The 18302-nt window shown below is 39.1% G+C and overlaps 1 protein-coding gene across 1 annotated transcript; it reads left to right on the forward strand.

Annotated features, from left to right (window-relative positions):
• The first annotated feature begins 1600 nt into the window (after positions 1–1600).
• Positions 1601–18302, forward strand: LOC143857498 (OVARIAN TUMOR DOMAIN-containing deubiquitinating enzyme 5-like). Its single transcript, XM_077367931.1, has 2 exons — positions 1601–1789; positions 17256–18302. The coding sequence occupies exons 1-2, from the start codon at positions 1686–1688 to the stop codon at positions 18142–18144; spliced, it is 993 nt and encodes a 330-aa protein (XP_077224046.1). The 5' UTR covers positions 1601–1685; the 3' UTR covers positions 18145–18302.

The following is an 18302-nucleotide window of genomic DNA, read 5'->3' on the forward strand; positions in this document are numbered from 1 at the left end:
ATGAAGGGCTTATTTATGCAAGGGCTAAAGAAGGGCCCTTGAATAGATCCACGTCATTACGTGCAATTGAATTCAGTTTCTCAACCAACTTTAAAAATGACATCGATCTATTCAAGGGCCCTTCGCCGCTGGCCCTTGCATAAAGAGGGCCCTTGCATCTACCAGTCCGCACTTTTTATTGGATTGAAAGGAAAATATTTCTAGAGGAAATTTTTTTATAGAGAATATTTTTTATCTCCATGATTTAGAGAGAAATTATTACTTATGATCTAATTAGAGGGATGTAATTACAAATTAAAGGACCCTTAAATAAAACTTGAACTGCTGTGTGGTTCAAGTCACATTTTTCATCTGTAATCCAAGAAATTTGAAAGTGTTTCTTCTCCAAAGTTTCCAGGAAATTCCTGCAATCCAAACAGTAATGACATCTGCACATGAGCATGAGGGGGAGAGCAATGACATCTGCACATGAGGGGGAGAGTGACATTCGCAAATCTTATGTTTCATAAGAAAGTGGGAGATCTTATATAGAATGGACATAAAACAAATTTTACACTCATTTAAGTCGAAAAGTGGGCATAAAATTTATTTAACACCCATTTTACATCGAAAGAAAAGGGCAACCCTTTTTTGAAAGGGATGTGATATTTACGCCTCTTTTGATCACTAGGGACACCCAGCGCCAGTGTAGGGGGCAATCAAACCCACTGGATTTTTCTGACGTCAAGTACATTTGCCCCACTTTAATCATTGATACACTGGCGCTGGGTATCCCTGGTGATCAAAAGGGGCCTAAATATCACTTCCCAATTTGAAATTAACAACATTAAATGACAAAAACTATATCATAATGGAGTTTTATATGGTCCAATACTTTTCAAAAGGTACCGTACGGCCCACACCATATGATGATCCAAACCATCCATTTGATGGCTAAATAGGTTGTGCCCCAAAAATCATTTCCGTAGGCTGATCCCAACACTCTAATCTATGGAGGTCATACTGTTCCTCTATAGATCGGAGGGCTAGGACCATCCTACAGAAACAAATTTTTTGGGCACAACCTATTTACATTGTGACCCATCAAATGAACAGTTCGGATAATCCTATGGTATGGGCCATACTGAAAAATATACTGGACTATACAGGCTTACACCATTTAAAAAGGCTACTGATATTCCCACTGCCATGCTTTGATAATTGCACCGAATCATCTTCTCTTTTATTATTTAAACAGCTTACAATTCCCAGAAAGCCCTCAGAAGCCAATTAAAAAGGAAAAGACAGTCTTTTGTGCAAATATTAAAACACGACAGTGCCAATATCAGTTGCCATAATGATAAAAGTAATGGGCTTCAGCCTTCAGGGCTTGATTGTCAACTAACAGCAAATGGGTTTTAGGGAAATGATGTCAGCACATTTTGATATTTACACAAACCATCTTGTCTTTTAGTATTTAAAGAGCTGTCAAAAGGTTATTACATTTCCCAAAAAGCTCTCTAGAGAAAAGACAGCTGGGTTTGTGCAAATATGAAAATATGGGTGTGCTGGTAACATTTCTCTTAATTTTAACAACTGTAAAAAAGGTAAGAAAGCAATCTCTTTTCTTCTCTGGAGTGTTCCTTTTCTCTTAGTAGCTTTTTGTCCTCCTTTTTAACCTTCTTTGGATTCCACGCAACTCCAAAATGGAGGGAGCCAAAGAAGCAGATGAAAGGCCTTCTGATGAAGTTCATAATAACCCACTTGAAAAAGAACAAGAAACCCTAGAGGAAGTGCTCTCCAGGCATAGGTATAGTTTGATTTTCATTGTTTTTCCTCCCTTTTGTGGGCTTCATGTATTGAATTAGAAGCAATTGTTGATAACCCATATGCTATTTTCACCAGATGAATCTATTTTGCTTGTGGGTTTTCTTTATCTTTATGTTTGATTTTACTCCCTTTTGTGGGCTTCATGTTCATTTATTTATTGAATTAGATGCAATCCTTGATAACCCATATGCTATTTCACCAGATGAATCTATTTTGCTTGTGGGTTTTTCATCTTTTTGTTTTTTGATGAAGATTGTTTTATGAGGACTTTGTTTTAGGAGTGAATTTGTGATGGAATGAATTTGATTTTAGGTTGCATGAAGATCTCATTTCTCTTAAGTAGTGATTAGAGCAGTGTGGGTAAAGATTCTACTTATATATAAAAAAAAAGGATTTCACAGACAAAATGCTTGCTTGTAGAAAATCCACCACGAATTAAGAATAAATCAAATCAACTGACTTACAAGCCACATCAAATGGGGTGCCTCCTTAAAACTCAATAACAGCTTCTTTGGTTCTGGAAAACTATCCTAAGACTCTTACTTATAATTTCTAAAAAACCTGAGGTGGAAAGATTTAACCTAATTCTTGACATTATGTAATCATCAAAAGATCAAATCCCTAATTCGTATCCGAATAAAAACACACCTGGGGTAGAAAGATTTAACCCAATTATTGAAAGTATTTTATCATCAAAAAATCAAAACCGTAATTCATATCCGAAAAAACATCTGAGGTAGAAAGATTTAACCCAATTCTTGACATTATCTAATCATCAAAAATCATTATCTAATCATCAAAAATCAAATCCCTCTCAATCCGAATTTTCCTTAAGGGCCCGTTTGGATACCTCATTTTTTTTTGTATTTGTATTTGTATTTGGATTTGGATTTGAGTTTTGGATACAAAATAAATTAATCATCCTCATGCTCATGTTGTACATGAGAGAGAAAGGGAGAGGGAGAGGGAGAGAGAGACGTACTTGCTACTGGAGCAGAGAGTCGAGGAGCAGAGAGGGTGAAGGGAATTGTCACATATTTGGAAATCGGATTTTTTTTTCACTATTGTAGCTGATTTGGCATCTAAGGATTTGATCCATATCCAAATCTCAACACCAGAAAGGCTACCAAATGGTAGAAATCCAAATCCAAATCTTGTGGAAATCCAAAATGGGCCCTTAAGGAATACTTATAACTGATCTCCACCTTTGTCACGAAGACACAAACCCAAAACCATGGAACAAAAAAAATGAAACTAAGACCATGATTGGCAACCATGAAATTATTTTTCGTGGAATATTAGTTTATCAAGTGGTGAGACAAATGATGAGAGAGGGGTGGAAAGAGTGCTGAGTGGAAGAATTGAGAGGGCAAGGGTGAGGAGATGGTCCGAAGTGGCTGAAAATAGAAGAAAAATTATTTTGGGTAGAGTGTTTCCTTTCTCTGTTTTTCAGCCACTGCCCACTTCTCACCCTATCCTCACTAATGCCCTCTCAATTGTCCTCCTCTCCAAGCCTCTTTGTCCCACTCCCACCACTTGGTAAACTAGTATTCCATGTGAAAAAAATTCATGGTTACCAAACATGGCCTAAATATGAAGTGGTTAATACCATGACAATTCTTGCTTACATGATCCTTAGTTCAATAGGACGAATCAATCGTGTTGATTTGCGATGGGACTGATTGCAGGGTCTTAGGCCTCAGCCATCTCTCCTGACAAATTGCAAAACTGCCTTTCATGACTGTCGAACTCCTTTGGTGGGGCAAGTAAGGATATTCAGTTGCGTAGTGGTATCTCTGGGCCCTTTGGGATCCAATGATGGAAAAGATTGAAAATCGGTTGTCTGCTTGGAAAAAAAGACACTATGCTTTGTCGGGAAAATTCTTGATCAAAGTGGTGCTTTCTAATCGGCCCGTCTATTACCTATGTCTCTTCAGATGTCCATCTAGTGTGGCCAATCGGATAGAGAAGCTTCCAACAAATTTTCTCTGGGACAAGTTCGACAAGAAGAAAAAGTTACATTTGGTATGCTGGAAGGAGGTGTGCACATCCAAGGAAGATGGAGGCTTGTGTTTTAGGAGCAAAACTCTGAATTGTGCCTTGCTAGGCTAATGGCTATGGCAGTTTGGGGAAGAAAGAGATTAGCTATGACAAAGATTTATCAAAGCTAAATCTGGAGCTGGCTTTTGGGATTTGTGCCCATTTGACCAATATAGAAGTACGGGCAGCACTGTGTGGAGAAGTGATGCAGGTGATCAAGAGGGAAGAAGAATAATCTAAAACACAACAAGGGAAGAAGAAGGAAACGGGGTCGATGCTCAACCAAATTGATATATTATCAATAGTTGTTCAAAATCTCCCACTCCATCTCGTACAACACATTTTACACAACATTAACTACCACAAATTCTCAACACTACAACTTACTAGACTGACTTAAAGAAACACAACTTACTAGAATTAGTCAATGAAATACAACTTACTGGATTCTAGTTAATGAAATGCAACTTACTAAACCCCACTTAATGAAGTACAACTTACTTGGACTAATAAATGAGGTAGTTGTAGAAAGGTCTTCCAAGCATTTATTTCAAAACAACTTGCGGTGCTCCCCACAAGCCACTTAAGTGTGATGTGGCTGCCAAGTTGGCATTACATCAAGAAGTATCCTAAATGGCTTACATGGCTTCAACAAAGGTATCCTTTTTCGAGTCTGGAAAGAAAATCGGTGAGATTTGGGATTGTCCTATGGTGCGACGATCTTGCTCTGAAAGTGAAATACCCATACCTGTTTTTTGTGTCATAGGAGCCTAACAAGATGGTGAGGTAGTCCTTTGTTAGAAGGGGTGATAGTATCACCTGGAACATTCCGTTTTGTAGAGCTTTTCTTCGACAAAGAGCTTGAGTTAGTGGCTCAGCTTCTGTTAGACCTGGAGCAGATTTTCAGCAAGATAATTAGGGAGGATAGAAGAATATGGATCTAGACATGGTGGGTGTTTCTATGTCCAGTCTTTATATCACTATCTCTAGCCTCAGTCCGACCCTTCCACAGGTTGCAGGATATGGAGGATCTTGGCCCTAACAAGAATTTGTGCCTTCGTGTGGAGTGCCTGCCTCGACAAAATGTGTTCCATGCATCGAAGCAGATGAATCAGTTAACCACATTTTCATCCATTGTAGATTGGTTAAGGATATATGGCCTTTCATCCTGCCTCTTTTCAAGGCGGAATAGGTCTTTCCCAAGTACATTGCAGATTTGTTCGAGAGCTGGTCCTTTTGCCTGTTGCCTAAGAGAGGGTGCAGTCTATGTTCTTAGCTCTCTTGGCCGACATATGGGACATCTAGAAAGTAAGAAATCAGCAGATATTCGAAGGAGACACACAGAGGTCAACCTACATTCAACATGTCTTTCCCCCAATTCTTCAATGGGCTGGGGTCCGTCTTGACTTTAGAGGGGTATCTGAGTTCACTAGGCGAAGATCTTGGGTGGAGATTAAAAGGTTCTCTCATAGGAGCAAACTGTCATCTAAATGGAATCCCCCGCCTCCAGGCTTAATAAAGATGAAATTTGATGGTTCTAGACTAGGTAACCCAGGTTCAGCAGGGGTTGGGAGCCTTATCCTTACAGCGGAATGTCTCATTAAGAAAGCTTTTCTCGGTCTGCTTGGCGTGACAGACGCGACAGAAGCTGAGTTGAGCCAACAACGCTTTGTGGTATTCACTGAATTGACCCTTAAGTTTAGGCCAGCTTATAGTAGTTGAAGGAGATTCTTGAAACATGATAAGCTGGCTACCTTCAGGGTCGAGGTATCATTGGAGGTTCATCGATTGGGGAGATCCTAGATTGAGTCGAGGTTCACCAAGTCAGTTTTCTCCACGTATGGAGATCCATCAGTAATGAGGCCAATCCACTGGCTCGACCTGAAGTGTCTAGCCAGAGGTTAGTTCCTTTACCTAACACCCCCCCCCAACCCACCTACCCCCCCCCAAAAAAAAAAAAAACCATCGCCAATATAACTTTTGGGTTGCTCTTGTTTGGTTGCAGTGGACCAGCTCGGTCCCTTTCTTTAACAATAAAAAAAAACAAAATTAATTTTATGGAGGCGGGGCATAATCATCTAGTCATGAAAATTTCATTTGTTATGACACCCTAGCAAAGCTTTTTCCAGGAATGCATCACTAAACATTTTAGTCACAAGGTCTGGAGCCCCAAGTGAGTAACATGTTAAGAGCATATTTAAATGTTGTCCATGGTTGTGGCGTGAATGGTAGGTAGCATTATCAAAATGTGAGCATGAACGTCCATGACAGTTGGAAAAGTTTCAATATTGTCTTATTTTGTAACTAGATTCTTTAACCTTTCGAGGGTTAGGAATTAGGTTCTGCTCAGACTTGCTTTTATGAGGATGCATCAAGCCAATACCAATGGATTTCATTCAATTGAGCTGCCAATTTACTGATGCAAAACGGTTAGCAAGATATGTCAAAGTACCTTGCAAATGCTTGATTCTATATCCAGGTTTCTTGCCCACTATAAACTTCAACTTCCAAATTATATTTTTATTCTATTGTGTCTTGGTGTAAATTTGATAATTACTATACCCTAGACTGGTTTTTATGAGGCATGTTCCATTGATGTTCTTGCTGTAAGCCATTATTGCTTCCCTTTTAGGCCTCGGTAGTTCTTCTTGCATGCATTATTACTCTGTCACTGACAGAAAGTGCGTCAAACATTTCAATTGCCATTTCAAAAAAAAAGAAAAAAAGAAAGTGCGTCAAACAATTTCTTTACCTTTGTTGGGGTGGTGTTTCCAGTTGAAGAATCATCAAAATTGGGTTTGAGGTGACCAATGATAGAGGGGATGGGATGCACCTTTCTACCTTCTCCTTGGCATGGATTCATATTTCCACCGAAATGTGTCAGTTTCCACTTGCACCAACAAGAAACTTTAATGAAATCGTTTGAATATTGTATGTCGATCGAAATGAAATGTTTCCACCAAAACGCCGACAAGGTTGAAATACAATAAAAAAGCTTCGCTTTACAGCGCTCGCGATCATCGTATTGTTGATTTGTTTATAAAAATTAAAAAATCGATTGCAATAACTCAAATAATGCCTACAAGAAAATTTCTTCCGGTCTCCTTTACAGATGGAAATGTTTATCAGATAGGTGATTCTCTAATATGTAAAACAAAATGTCTATCATTCCCCTTTCATAAACTATAACTGTCTATTTATTCAGCACTACCGTATTGTAATAATGCACGATATTGTACCAAACATAATGACAACGCATGTCACTAGGAGTTCATTATTGTTAAACCATTATGGATGGTTGTCATGCTTATGTGATGGTTTCTAGGTGTATATTTTCACTTATTCAATCATTTCCTTATGTTTCTTCTTCAATTTCCATTATTTGCTTATGTTTCCACTATTTACTTGATTTCAACTGAAACTTCCAATCGAAATCAAAATGTTTTCGTTTTCATGATGATCGAAATGCATACCGAAACCGACACTTGAATCCATGCATCTCTGGACTCTATTTTATTATATACTAGTTCATCCCAACACCATCTAGAGCATAATTGCTTGAGTTGGAAGCGAATGCGAGAAGTGTTACGGGAAGTAGAAGCAAGAAGCTACAGTTTTGAAGAGAAAAGGCGAGAACCGAGAAGCACTATGGGAGACATGGGAAAGCGAAGAGGAAATGTCATGAAAACTAAACATGAGGCGTGTACAAGGTTTTAAATTTTGTTTCCAGTGTCGTTTTTGGTCGGCACGGGAATGGAAATATTTCAAATAAGCAAGAAAGCCATCCATAATGGCTTAATCACATCGAATACCTAGTGGCATGTGTTGTCACACATGTCTGGAATAGTAAAGTCAATAAAGAAGTACAATGTAATCAAGTATAAGAGAGTACAATGTCTCGTCTCCTCTCTAAGGACCCCAACTCTATGTCAATACCACATATAGTTACTTGACATGTGGCATTATTGGTCTCATGCCAATCTGAGATCCTCTTCATAAGATACAGTTACTTTGTTGTGCAGTTCAATGATGTTTGCTTACCAGATATCAGTTTCTACATTAATGAAATTGAATGAAATGCAAATAATATCATCTTTCCATTTTTTGTCGTTTCGACTATTTTGCCTTTTGTTTCGGTGAGGATGGAAATGGAAATATTTTGGTAATTTCGGGGAAATTTAAAACCATGGGCGTGTAGGAAGCATCATTGGAACTACACAAAATACATATACAAAGAGATAGGGTTGTGATAGTATACAGAGGGAGAGTAAAATCGGGTTAGGTTTGCTAGTAAGTTAAGGAAAACATCACAGTCGATAGGGTTCAACTTGGTAGGGTCAGTGATTGCCGCATGGAGTTTTTAAACAGTGATCCACTCCTTTTAGGCCAAGCGCACTATAGCAAGAAAGCTAAGACTCTAAAAGATAATGCATCTACTCATGAAGGAAGCCATATCCAAGCCTCCAACATGTTTGAGTTCGAGCTCGATATTACCTAACTCAACCCAAAACTAGCGAAGCTGAAGGCTCATAATCAATAGTCCACCAAAAAGTATGAAGAGTATTTGGTCTGCCATCTCCTTTGAATCACAAACGAACATTGGTTTGAATTGGCCCATTATGATGTATTAGATATTCCACCATCAATATCTTGTCCAGACTTGCAATCTTGCAGAAAGCAATGACTTTAGGAGGACTCAAAACGGACCATAATGTACTAGGATTCAAGAAATTTGCAAGCAGCTGCTAGAGATGCACATAAAGACCTGTCTAAATAACCCTTTAGGAGACTCCATATGATCCTTTCTCAATCTACGGCGTGCATATAAGTAATAAGGATTAAGGAAACAAGATAAAGAAACCTTGTGTTCCCAACATCCTTTGAGATTCTCCTAGAAATGGAGAACAGACAACTCCATCACTCGTTCTATCCATCTATTTCTCAAACATAACATCTTTGACACTTGCAGTCCCATGCGATGACCTAAAGGAAGGCTTCTAAAGGTAGTGTATCATGCTATGGGTTCCCAGAATCTAACTCACTGCACTCTACAACTTTGATATTAATGCCTCAGTCAAATGACTCTTCCACCCCACAAACAGCCTAGCCAGCCCTTGGCCCTCTATTTCTAGATACCCCCATAGGTGCCTAGTCCCTGTGCCCAACCAGGTACCGTATTTTAATAATGCACGATATTGTACCAAACATAACGACAACGCATGGCACTAGGAGTTCATTATTGTTAAACCATTATGGATGGTTGTCATGCTTATGTGATGGTTTCTAGGCGTATATTTGCACTTATTCAATCATTTCCTGATGTTTCTTCTTAAATTTCCATTATTTGCATATGTTTCCACTATTTATAGGATTTCCACTGAAACTTCCAATTGAAATCAAAATGTTTCTGTTTTCATGATGATCGAAATGCATACCGAAACCGACACTTGAATCCATGTATCTCCGGACTCTATTTTATTATATAGTAGTTCATCCCAACACCATCTAGACCATAATTGCTTGAGTTGGATGCAAATGCAAGAAGTGTTAGGGGAAGTAGAAGCAAGAAGCTACGGTTTTGAAGAGAAAAGGCGAGAACCGAGAAGAACTATGGGAGAGATGGGAAAGCGAAGAGGAAATTTCATGAAAACTAAACATGAGGTGTGTACGAGGTTTTAAATTTTGGTTCTAGTGTCGTTTTTGGTCGGCACGGAAATGGAAATATTTCGGTTTCGGTGGAAATATTGTAAAATCAAGGAAACGTATGGAAACATATGCAAATTATGAAAATTTTTAATCTTTTAAAAAACATACACTAATGATGAAATTTTTTATGAAACTTTGGGAAATGCTAGAATAAGGACGAATACATACTTAGAAACCCTAATCATACCATTCAGAAAAAAGAAAAAAAACTTAAAAACAATCAAATAAGCAAGAAAGCCATCCATAATGGCTTAATCACATTGAACACCTAGTGGCATGCGTTGTCGCACATGCCTGGAATAGTAAAGTAAATAAAGAAGTACAATGTAATCAAGTATAGGTAGATTATTATTCGCTTTGTATGGAAGATGGTGAATCTATTGATCATCTATTTATTCATTGCAAGGTTGCAAGGGAGATTTGGGGCCTCATTTTGGATAGGTTTGGTATCTGTTGGATCTTCCCAAACTCTATACCAGAACTTGTGTTGAGTTGGGATTTTGTGCCTTGGAAGAAGAAAGGGAAATTTCTTTGGAAGTTGTGTTTGATAGCTTTGTGGTGGGTTATTTGGAAAGAAAGAAATTCGAGAGTTTTCAATGGAGTGGCTAAGTCATGTTACTGGTTATTTATGAAAATTATTGCTTTGGTGAGTTTTTGGGCGAAGAGGCTTCCTAAGTTTCAATTTGTTTCAGCTTTTGATCTGTGGGAAGGATGGAGAATTGTGTGTTGGGAAGGGGTGAGGAGAGAGAAGATAGTTCAAAGATGGGAGGCTCCTCCTGAAGGGTATTTAACAATAAACTTTGACGGGTCTAGTTTGGGTAATTCGGGCCCGATTGGCTGGGATTGGTGGCCCTGTTAGGAATTCTGCAGGGGTGGTATCTTGGGCTTTTGCTGGACCAATTGGTAGAAACGACTCATCTGAAGCGGAAGTTAAAGCGGCTTTTCAAGGAATAAAACGCCTGAGTAGGGATATGTTCGATAAGGTGATTGTGGAAGGTGATTCTTCTAACATAATCAGTTGGCTATCTGGGAAGGTTGCACCACTGTGGCGATTTCTTAGCTTCTTTGAGGAAATCGCTGATCTTGTTTCATGTTCATCCGTAGTGTTTAAATTTGTTAGAATATCAGCCAACTTGGGCTTTTGCTGGACCAATTGGTAGAAACGACTCATCTGAAGCAGAAGTTAAAGCGGCTTTTCAAGGAATAAAACGCCTGAGTAGGGATATGTTCGATAAGGTGATTGTGGAAGGTGATTCTTCTAACATAATCAGTTGGCTATCTGGGAAGGTTGCACCACTGTGGCGATTTCTTAGCTTCTTTGAGGAAATCGCTGATCTTGTTTCAGGTTCATCCGTAGTGTTTAAATTTGTTAGAATATCAGCCAATGGTGAAGTTGATTCCCTTGCGAGATTGGGTTTCCATAAAGAGGGTTTGGAATGGTTTGATCATCTCTCTCTGTGAAATGTATTTTTAGTCTTTTTTTTATGTAAATTTTCTTTTCTTTGTATTTTTGTGGACCATCTCGGTTCCATTCTTTCAATATATTGCCATTTCAAAAAAACAAATGTAATCAAGTATAAGAGAGTACAATGTCTCGTCTCGTCTCCTCTCTATGGACCCCAACTCTTGTCAATACCACATATAGTTACTTGACATGTGGCATTATTGGTCTTATGCCAATCTGAGATCCTCTTCATATGATACAATTACTTTGTTGTGCAATTCAATGATGTTTGCTTACCAGATATCAGTCTCTACATTAATGAAATGGAATGAAATGCAAATAATATCATCTTTCCATTTTTTGTCGTTTCGACTGTTTCAGTTTTTGTTTCGGTGAGGATGGAAATGGAAATATTTCGGTCATTTCGGGGAAATTTAAAACCATGGGCGTGTAGGAAGCATCATTGGAACTACACAAAATACATATAGAAAGAGATAGGGTTGTGATAGTATACAGAGGGAGGGTAAAATCGGGTTAGGTTTGCTAGTAAGTTAAGGAAAACGTCACAGTCGATAGGGTTCCAACTCGGTAGGGTCAGTGATTGCCGCATGGAGTTTTTAAACAGCGATCCACTCCTTTTAGACCAAACGGCAAGAAAGCTAAGACTCTAAAAGATAATGCATCTACTCATGAAGGAAGCCATATCCAAGTCTCCAACATGTTTGAGTTCGAGCTCAATATTACCTAACTCAACTCAAAACTAGCGAAGCTGAAGGCTCATAATCAATAGTCCACCAAAAAGTATGAAGAGGATATGGTCTGCCATCTCCTTTGAATCACAAATGAACATTGGTTTGAATTGGCCCATTATGATGTATTAGATATTCCACCATCAATATCTTGTCCAGACTTGCAATCTTGCAGAAAGCAATGACTTTAGGAGGACTCAAAACGGACCATAATGTACTAGGATTCAAGAAATTTGCAAGCAGCTGCTAGAGATGCACATAAAGACCTGTCTAAATAACCCTTTAGGAGACTCCCTACAATCCTTTCTCAATCTACGGCGTGCATATAAGTAATAAGGATTAAAGAAAAAAGATAAAGAAACCTTGTGATCCCAACATCCTTTGAGATTCTCCTAGAAATGGAGAACAGACAACTCCATCACTTGTTCTATCCATCTATTTCTCAAACATAACATCTTTGACACTTGCAGTCCCATGCGATGACCTAAAAGAAGACTTCTAAAGGAAGTGTATCGTGCTATGGGTTCCCAGAATCTAACTCTATTGCACTCTACAACTTTGATATTAATGCTAAGTCAAATGACTCTTCCACCCCACAAACAGCCTAGCCAGCCCTTGGCCCTATATTTCTTGATACTACCCCCATGTGCCTAGTCCCTGTGCCCAACCAGATTCCGTTTTAATTACTTGATTTTCGTACCCTTTCAATTTCTGAAGCCATAATTTTTGTACCCTTTCAATTTCGTACCCTTTTAATTCCTGTGCCCAACCAGAAATCAAGGAAACGTATGGAAACATATGCAAATTATGAAAAAATTTAATCTTCTAAAAAACATACGCAAATGATGAATTTTTTTATGAAACTTTGGGAAATGCTAGAATAAGGACGAATACATACTTAGAAACCATAATCATACCATTCAAAAAAAAAAAAAACTTAGAAACAATCAAATAAGCAAGAAAGCCATCCATAATGGCTTAATCACATTGAACACCTAGTGGCATGCGTTGTCGCACATGTCTGGAATAGTAAAGTAAATAAAGAAGTACAATGTAATCAAGTATAAGAGAGTACAATGTCTCATCTCCTCTCTAAGGACCCCAACTCTATGTCAATACCACATATAGTTACTTGACATGTGGCATTATTGGTCTCATGCCAATCTGAGATCCTCTTCATTTGATACAGTTACTTTGTTGTGCACTTCAATGATGTTTGCTTACCAGATATTAGTCTCTACATTAATGAAATGGAATGAAATGCAAATAATATCATCTTTCCATTTTTTGTCGTTTCGACTATTTCAGTTTTTGTTTTGGTGAGAATGGAAATGGAAATATTTCGATCATTTCGGGGAAATTTAAAACCATGGGCGTGTAGGAAGCATCATTGGAACTACACAAAATACATATAGAAAGAGATAGGGTTGTGATAGTATACAGAGGGAGGGTAAAATCGGGTTAGGTTTGCTAGTAAGTTAAGGAAAATGTCACAGTCGATAGGGTTCCAACTCGGTAGGGTCAGTGATTGCCGCATGGATAGGGCTGGCAATTTAACCTGAAAAAGAGGGGATCCGCCCCGCCCCGCCCCGTTTGGGGCGGGGATTCCCCGATTTGATAGGGGAAGGGGAATTTAAAAATTCCCCGGTGCGGGGAGGGGAAGGAGAAGGGGATGTAGTTGTCCCCTCCCCGCCCCGCCCCGCTCGCCCCGTTAATCAATGCCATTTTTTTGTATATTTTTAAGTGTTTTTTTTTTAGGAAAACTACTAGAAACTCTGTGGATCGGCTACAAGATTCCCCCAAACATAAACCTAGCTTGTCTTTTCCTTTTAATTAGCTTCTGAGAGCATTTTGGGAACTATAATAACCTTTTGACAGATGTTGAAATAATAAAGACAAGCTGAGTGTATGCCATTATCAAAAAATCGTAGTGCCAACATCGGTGGCGAAAATAAAATAATAAATTGCATTTTTATTTTGGTTAGGGACTTAGGGTTTCCTTAATTCCTTCCCACAAAAGAAACATTGCTCAGGTTAGGGACACAGTTCACTTTTTGCATTTTGGTGATTCCCAAGCCTCTGAACATTGCTCAGGCATCTATTTGGGTTTATAACGCCTGTTGGTGCGACTGCTGCGAGGGCACTCAAGAGTCAAGTCAGTACTTCAAGGGATTTTGCTATCTTCTGAAGAGTAAGAAATATATCTCCTTCGTCTACAAGTATGCTAGTTTATAACATTTTTATATATTGAAATTGCATCAAGTTGATTAGGGACACCCATCATCAGTGTATCAATGATTAAAGAGGGGGTGATGTTGGAGTGGGGCGGGGGCGGGGCGGGGATTTTGTCCCCGAAGGATACGGGGAGGGGAAGGGGATTAGATATTCCCCGCGGGGAGGGGAGGGGGATTCCCCACCATCCCCGCAGAGGGGAGGGGAAGGGGAGGGGGGAAATTCCCCGCAAAGGGGAAGGGGTAGGGGACCCCAACATCCGGCCCCGACCCGCCCCGTTGCCAGCCCTACGCATGGAGTTTTTAAACAGCGATCCACTCCTTTTAGACCAAGCGGCAAGAAAGCTAAGACTCTAAAAGATAATGCATCTACTCATGAAGGAAGCCATATCCAAGCCTCCAACATGTTTGAGTTCGAGCTCAATATTACCTAACTCAACCCAAAACTAGCGAAGCTGAAGGCTCATAATCAGTAGTCCACCAAAAAGTATGAAGAGTATATGGTCTGCCATCTCCTTTGAATCACAAATGAACATTGGTTTGAATTGGCCCATTATGATGAATTAGATATTCCACCATCAATATCTTGTCCAGACTTGCAATCTTGCAGAAAGCAATGACTTTAGGAGGACTCAAAACGGACCATAATGTACTAGGATTCAAGAAATTTGCAAGCAGCTGCTAGAGATGCACATAAAGACCTGTCTAAATAACCCTTTAGGAGACTCCCTACGATCCTTTCTCAATCTACGGCGTGCATATAAGTAATAAGGATTAAGGAAACAAGATAAAGAAACCTTGTGATCCCAACATCCTTTGAGATTCTCCTAGAAATGGAGAACAGACAACTCCATCACTCGTTCTATCCATCTATTTCTCAAACATAACATCTTTAACACTTGCAGTCCCATGCGATGACCGAAAAGAAGATTTCTAAAGGAAGTGTATCGTGCTATGGGTTCCCAGAATCTAACTCTATTGCACTCTACAACTTTGATATTAATGCCTAAGTCAAATGACTCTTCCACCCCACAAACAGCCTAGCCAGCCCTTGGCCCTATATTTCTTGATACTACCCCCATAGGTGCCTAGTCCCTGTGCCCAACCAGATTCCGTTTTAATTACTTGATTTTCGTACCCTTTCAATTTCTGTAGCGCCCCCCCCCCCCTCCCCCCCTCTCTCTCGAATGTTTCTATTGCCACTTTCCTAGTAAAGCTTTCTTCATTTGCATCCACATGCTCATATAGGACATGTACTTTATACTTGCTCTAGTGTGACACTTCGTTAGGTATTACGTCAAGTTTACTTTTGAGTTCTGAATTGCATATATGCTTATAATTTTAGCAAGAAACCCTTCTTATTGGATTACAGCTGTTTGAAGGGGTTTGTATTTTATTTCCATTTCTTAATGCCTTTTGGTGTGAAAGCAAGCTATAGATATTTAACATGTCCTTCTTGGTTCTTCACATGCTAGCTGCAGTACATTGGAGGTGAATGAGAGGGAATCTTATATCACGAACTTTAAGGGGTTTCTGCTATGGATTGTATAGGATAGATACGACTAATCTAGACCCTAGGGACCTTTCAACTTCCACTAGTTATTTGTCTATTGGATTCCTTCTTTGGGGGAATTGATTATGCTGACCTTTGATTGTTCTAACTAGAGCAAACCTATTTAGGTGGGTTATGGTGGGGGCGTAGGTCTGTTTGGAATTCAAGTGGGATGTTTTTACTTTCATTTGGCGAGATGGGTTTTTTATTGTAGAATCAGAGGTGTAAATAAGTCTGAAATGTCCCCTTTGCATTTTCCTCTGGCGTGGTTGGGTGGAACAAGGGTGGTTATCCTAGCATTGGGCTAACGAGCATCATGGATCGAATTCACATGAGAGATAGTTGTATGTCTGATGGAGTTTCTGGATTTAATTGTGTGTTTAGAGGAGATTGTTCCTACCCAAAGGCAAGCTAATATCATGGGCTCTCGGCAAATTGCTTGTCTAAGCGGGATTTGTATATGTTGGTTTGTAACTTTGTATTGTTGCTTCTCATTACTTCATCATGTTAAAATAGTCAACACCACAAATACAAATGTCTTTGTTTGGGTCGTTATTGTAGAAAAATTGATCTCAAAGAAGAAAAAACGATTATTGTGGAAAATGTGCACACGAATAGCTGGCCCCTCCAGAATCAGGGGAGTGATTAGATGCGGAGGGCTCAATAGTCAAAGTGTTCTTCAGCCCAATTGGGATGAATGAATCTTATCTAATGGAGCAGAAATTCGTGATTTGCTTTGAGGGGCCTCACACTTTTAAGGGAGACTTCTCCGGTTATATTTGGGTTGAAGGTGAATCAGCTAATGTCATTCTGTAGTTCTCTGGAAAAGCCTGGTTCCTTGGAGAGTAGCCGAGATCTGTTATTTTTGTCGGTATCTCTCCCCTTCTTTCATATTCCATATGATGGGTGGCCTTTAAAGGAAGGTGTTGAGGGGGGTGCCGCCTCCGTATATTTTTTGCTTTCCTGAAGTTTGATATTTCCTTTTGTTTTGCTCTTATCCTCCTTTTGTAGCTCTTATCCTCCTTTTGTAGCTTTTACTTTCCTTCTTTTGTTCATTTTTTATTTTTTTGGTTGTTCTTGGGTCAACTCGATCCCCTGTTTTTGGAATATCTGCTATTTTATTAAATCCCCTAATAATTATAAATTAAAAAAAAATCCATGAGGCCTACTTATGCGCACAATTTGTAATAGATGAATGTTACTATATAAACTTATCTGAGAAACAGATAGTAACCGGATCCAGGTCCACCCACCAGGACATTTGCAATACATTTTTTTTAATTGACAATTTTATTTATTGAAAGGAGGGACAAGTTGTCCCCGCCAATGTACAAAAGTGGATTAAATCCAAGTACATTGTGGAGTAGGATTATTCAATACTATTTTTTTGATAATTGAACGAACTCATCTTGTCTTTTAGTATTTATTATTTAACCATCTGTCAAATGTTATCACAATTCCCAAAAGTTCACGGAAGCTTATTAAAAAGGAAAAGACAATATGAGTTAGTGTAATTATCAAAACATGATAGTGCCAATATCATCAGCCTATACTCAACTCAACTCAACTCAACTAAGCCTTTGTCCCTAACTAGTTGGCGTCGGCTAATGAATCCTTTAGAAAATTTTCATGAATAGGTTGTGAAAAACACAGGCCAATATCATTAGCCTATATATTTTTATTATTTTCTAGTGTCTATGTCAAGCCACCATCATTGTCTACAGGAAAGAGACCACTGAGCTTCAGAACAAGGAAGTGGGTCTGCGAAAAGCAGCAGCTAAAGGCAGCAAAGCTGAACAAAAAGCAAAGAAAAAGCAAGTTGAAGATGAAATCTCACAACTTTCATCTAAACTTAAAGCAAAACATGCAGAGGAACTTGCCTCATTAGGCTACAAGAAAAACAACAACAGCAGCAGCAACAACAACAAGGGTGATCTCGACACTTTGGTGATGGCCATAGCCGGTGTTTCTGTTAGTACTCATAGTGACCAATCAAAACCCAGCAAGAGTGTTAAAAGACGCGAGAAAAGAGCTCAGCAAGAAGCCGCACGGGAGCAGAGAATAGAAGAAGAACAAAGTAATATTATCAGTGATCGTATGATTGAAAATGAAAAGCTCGAGAAAAAACTCGAGCCCCTTGGGTTGGCCGTTAACGAAATTAAGCCTGATGGTCACTGCCTTTACCGCGCGGTCGAGGATCAACTGTCCCTTCATTCGGGACATATGTCGCCGTATAGTTACCAAGAGCTTCGAGAAATGGTCGCTACTTATATGAGGGAGAATGCATCGGATTTTCTTCCTTTTTTTCTATCGGATAATAAGATAGACGTGGACTCGGATCACTCACTTTTGGAAAGATTTCAGAATTATTGTAGAGAAGTAGAGTCAACGGCGGCTTGGGGAGGACAACTCGAACTGGGAGCTCTTACGCATTCCTTGAGAAAACATATAATGATATTTTCAGGGTCTTTTCCTGATGTGGAGATGGGGAAGGAGTACAAGTCTGAAAGTGGTAGCAGCTCGGCTAATCCGAGTATCATGTTGTCATATCACCGGCATGCATTTGGGCTCGGTGAGCACTATAACTCGGTTGTTCCCAACGTGGTCAGGTAGGCAATGTTGCATCCAGTGATAGATTTTTTGTGTGTTGTTGTTCTATCTATAACTATAACTAGTCTTTTATAGAAATAGACCCTTGTCGGAATTAAGTTGAAAACCACACAAATACTACACTTTTTTTTGTTTCTTTTATATATTCACATTGTCTACTA

This window comes from Tasmannia lanceolata, unplaced genomic scaffold (genome assembly GCF_043159265.1).
Source record: "Tasmannia lanceolata isolate RefF3 unplaced genomic scaffold, GAP_Taslan_0.1 ptg000025l, whole genome shotgun sequence".
Classification (NCBI taxonomy): Eukaryota; Viridiplantae; Streptophyta; class Magnoliopsida; order Canellales; family Winteraceae; genus Tasmannia; species Tasmannia lanceolata.

Coding starts and splice junctions, on each gene's coding strand:
- LOC143857498 (XM_077367931.1), top strand. CDS start 1,686: ATGGAGGGAGCCAAAGAAGCAGATGAAAGGCCTTCTGATGAAGTTCAT. Junction 1,790..17,255: donor GAAGTGCTCTCCAGGCATAG/GTATAGTTTGAT, acceptor CATTGTCTACAG/GAAAGAGACCACTGAGCTTC.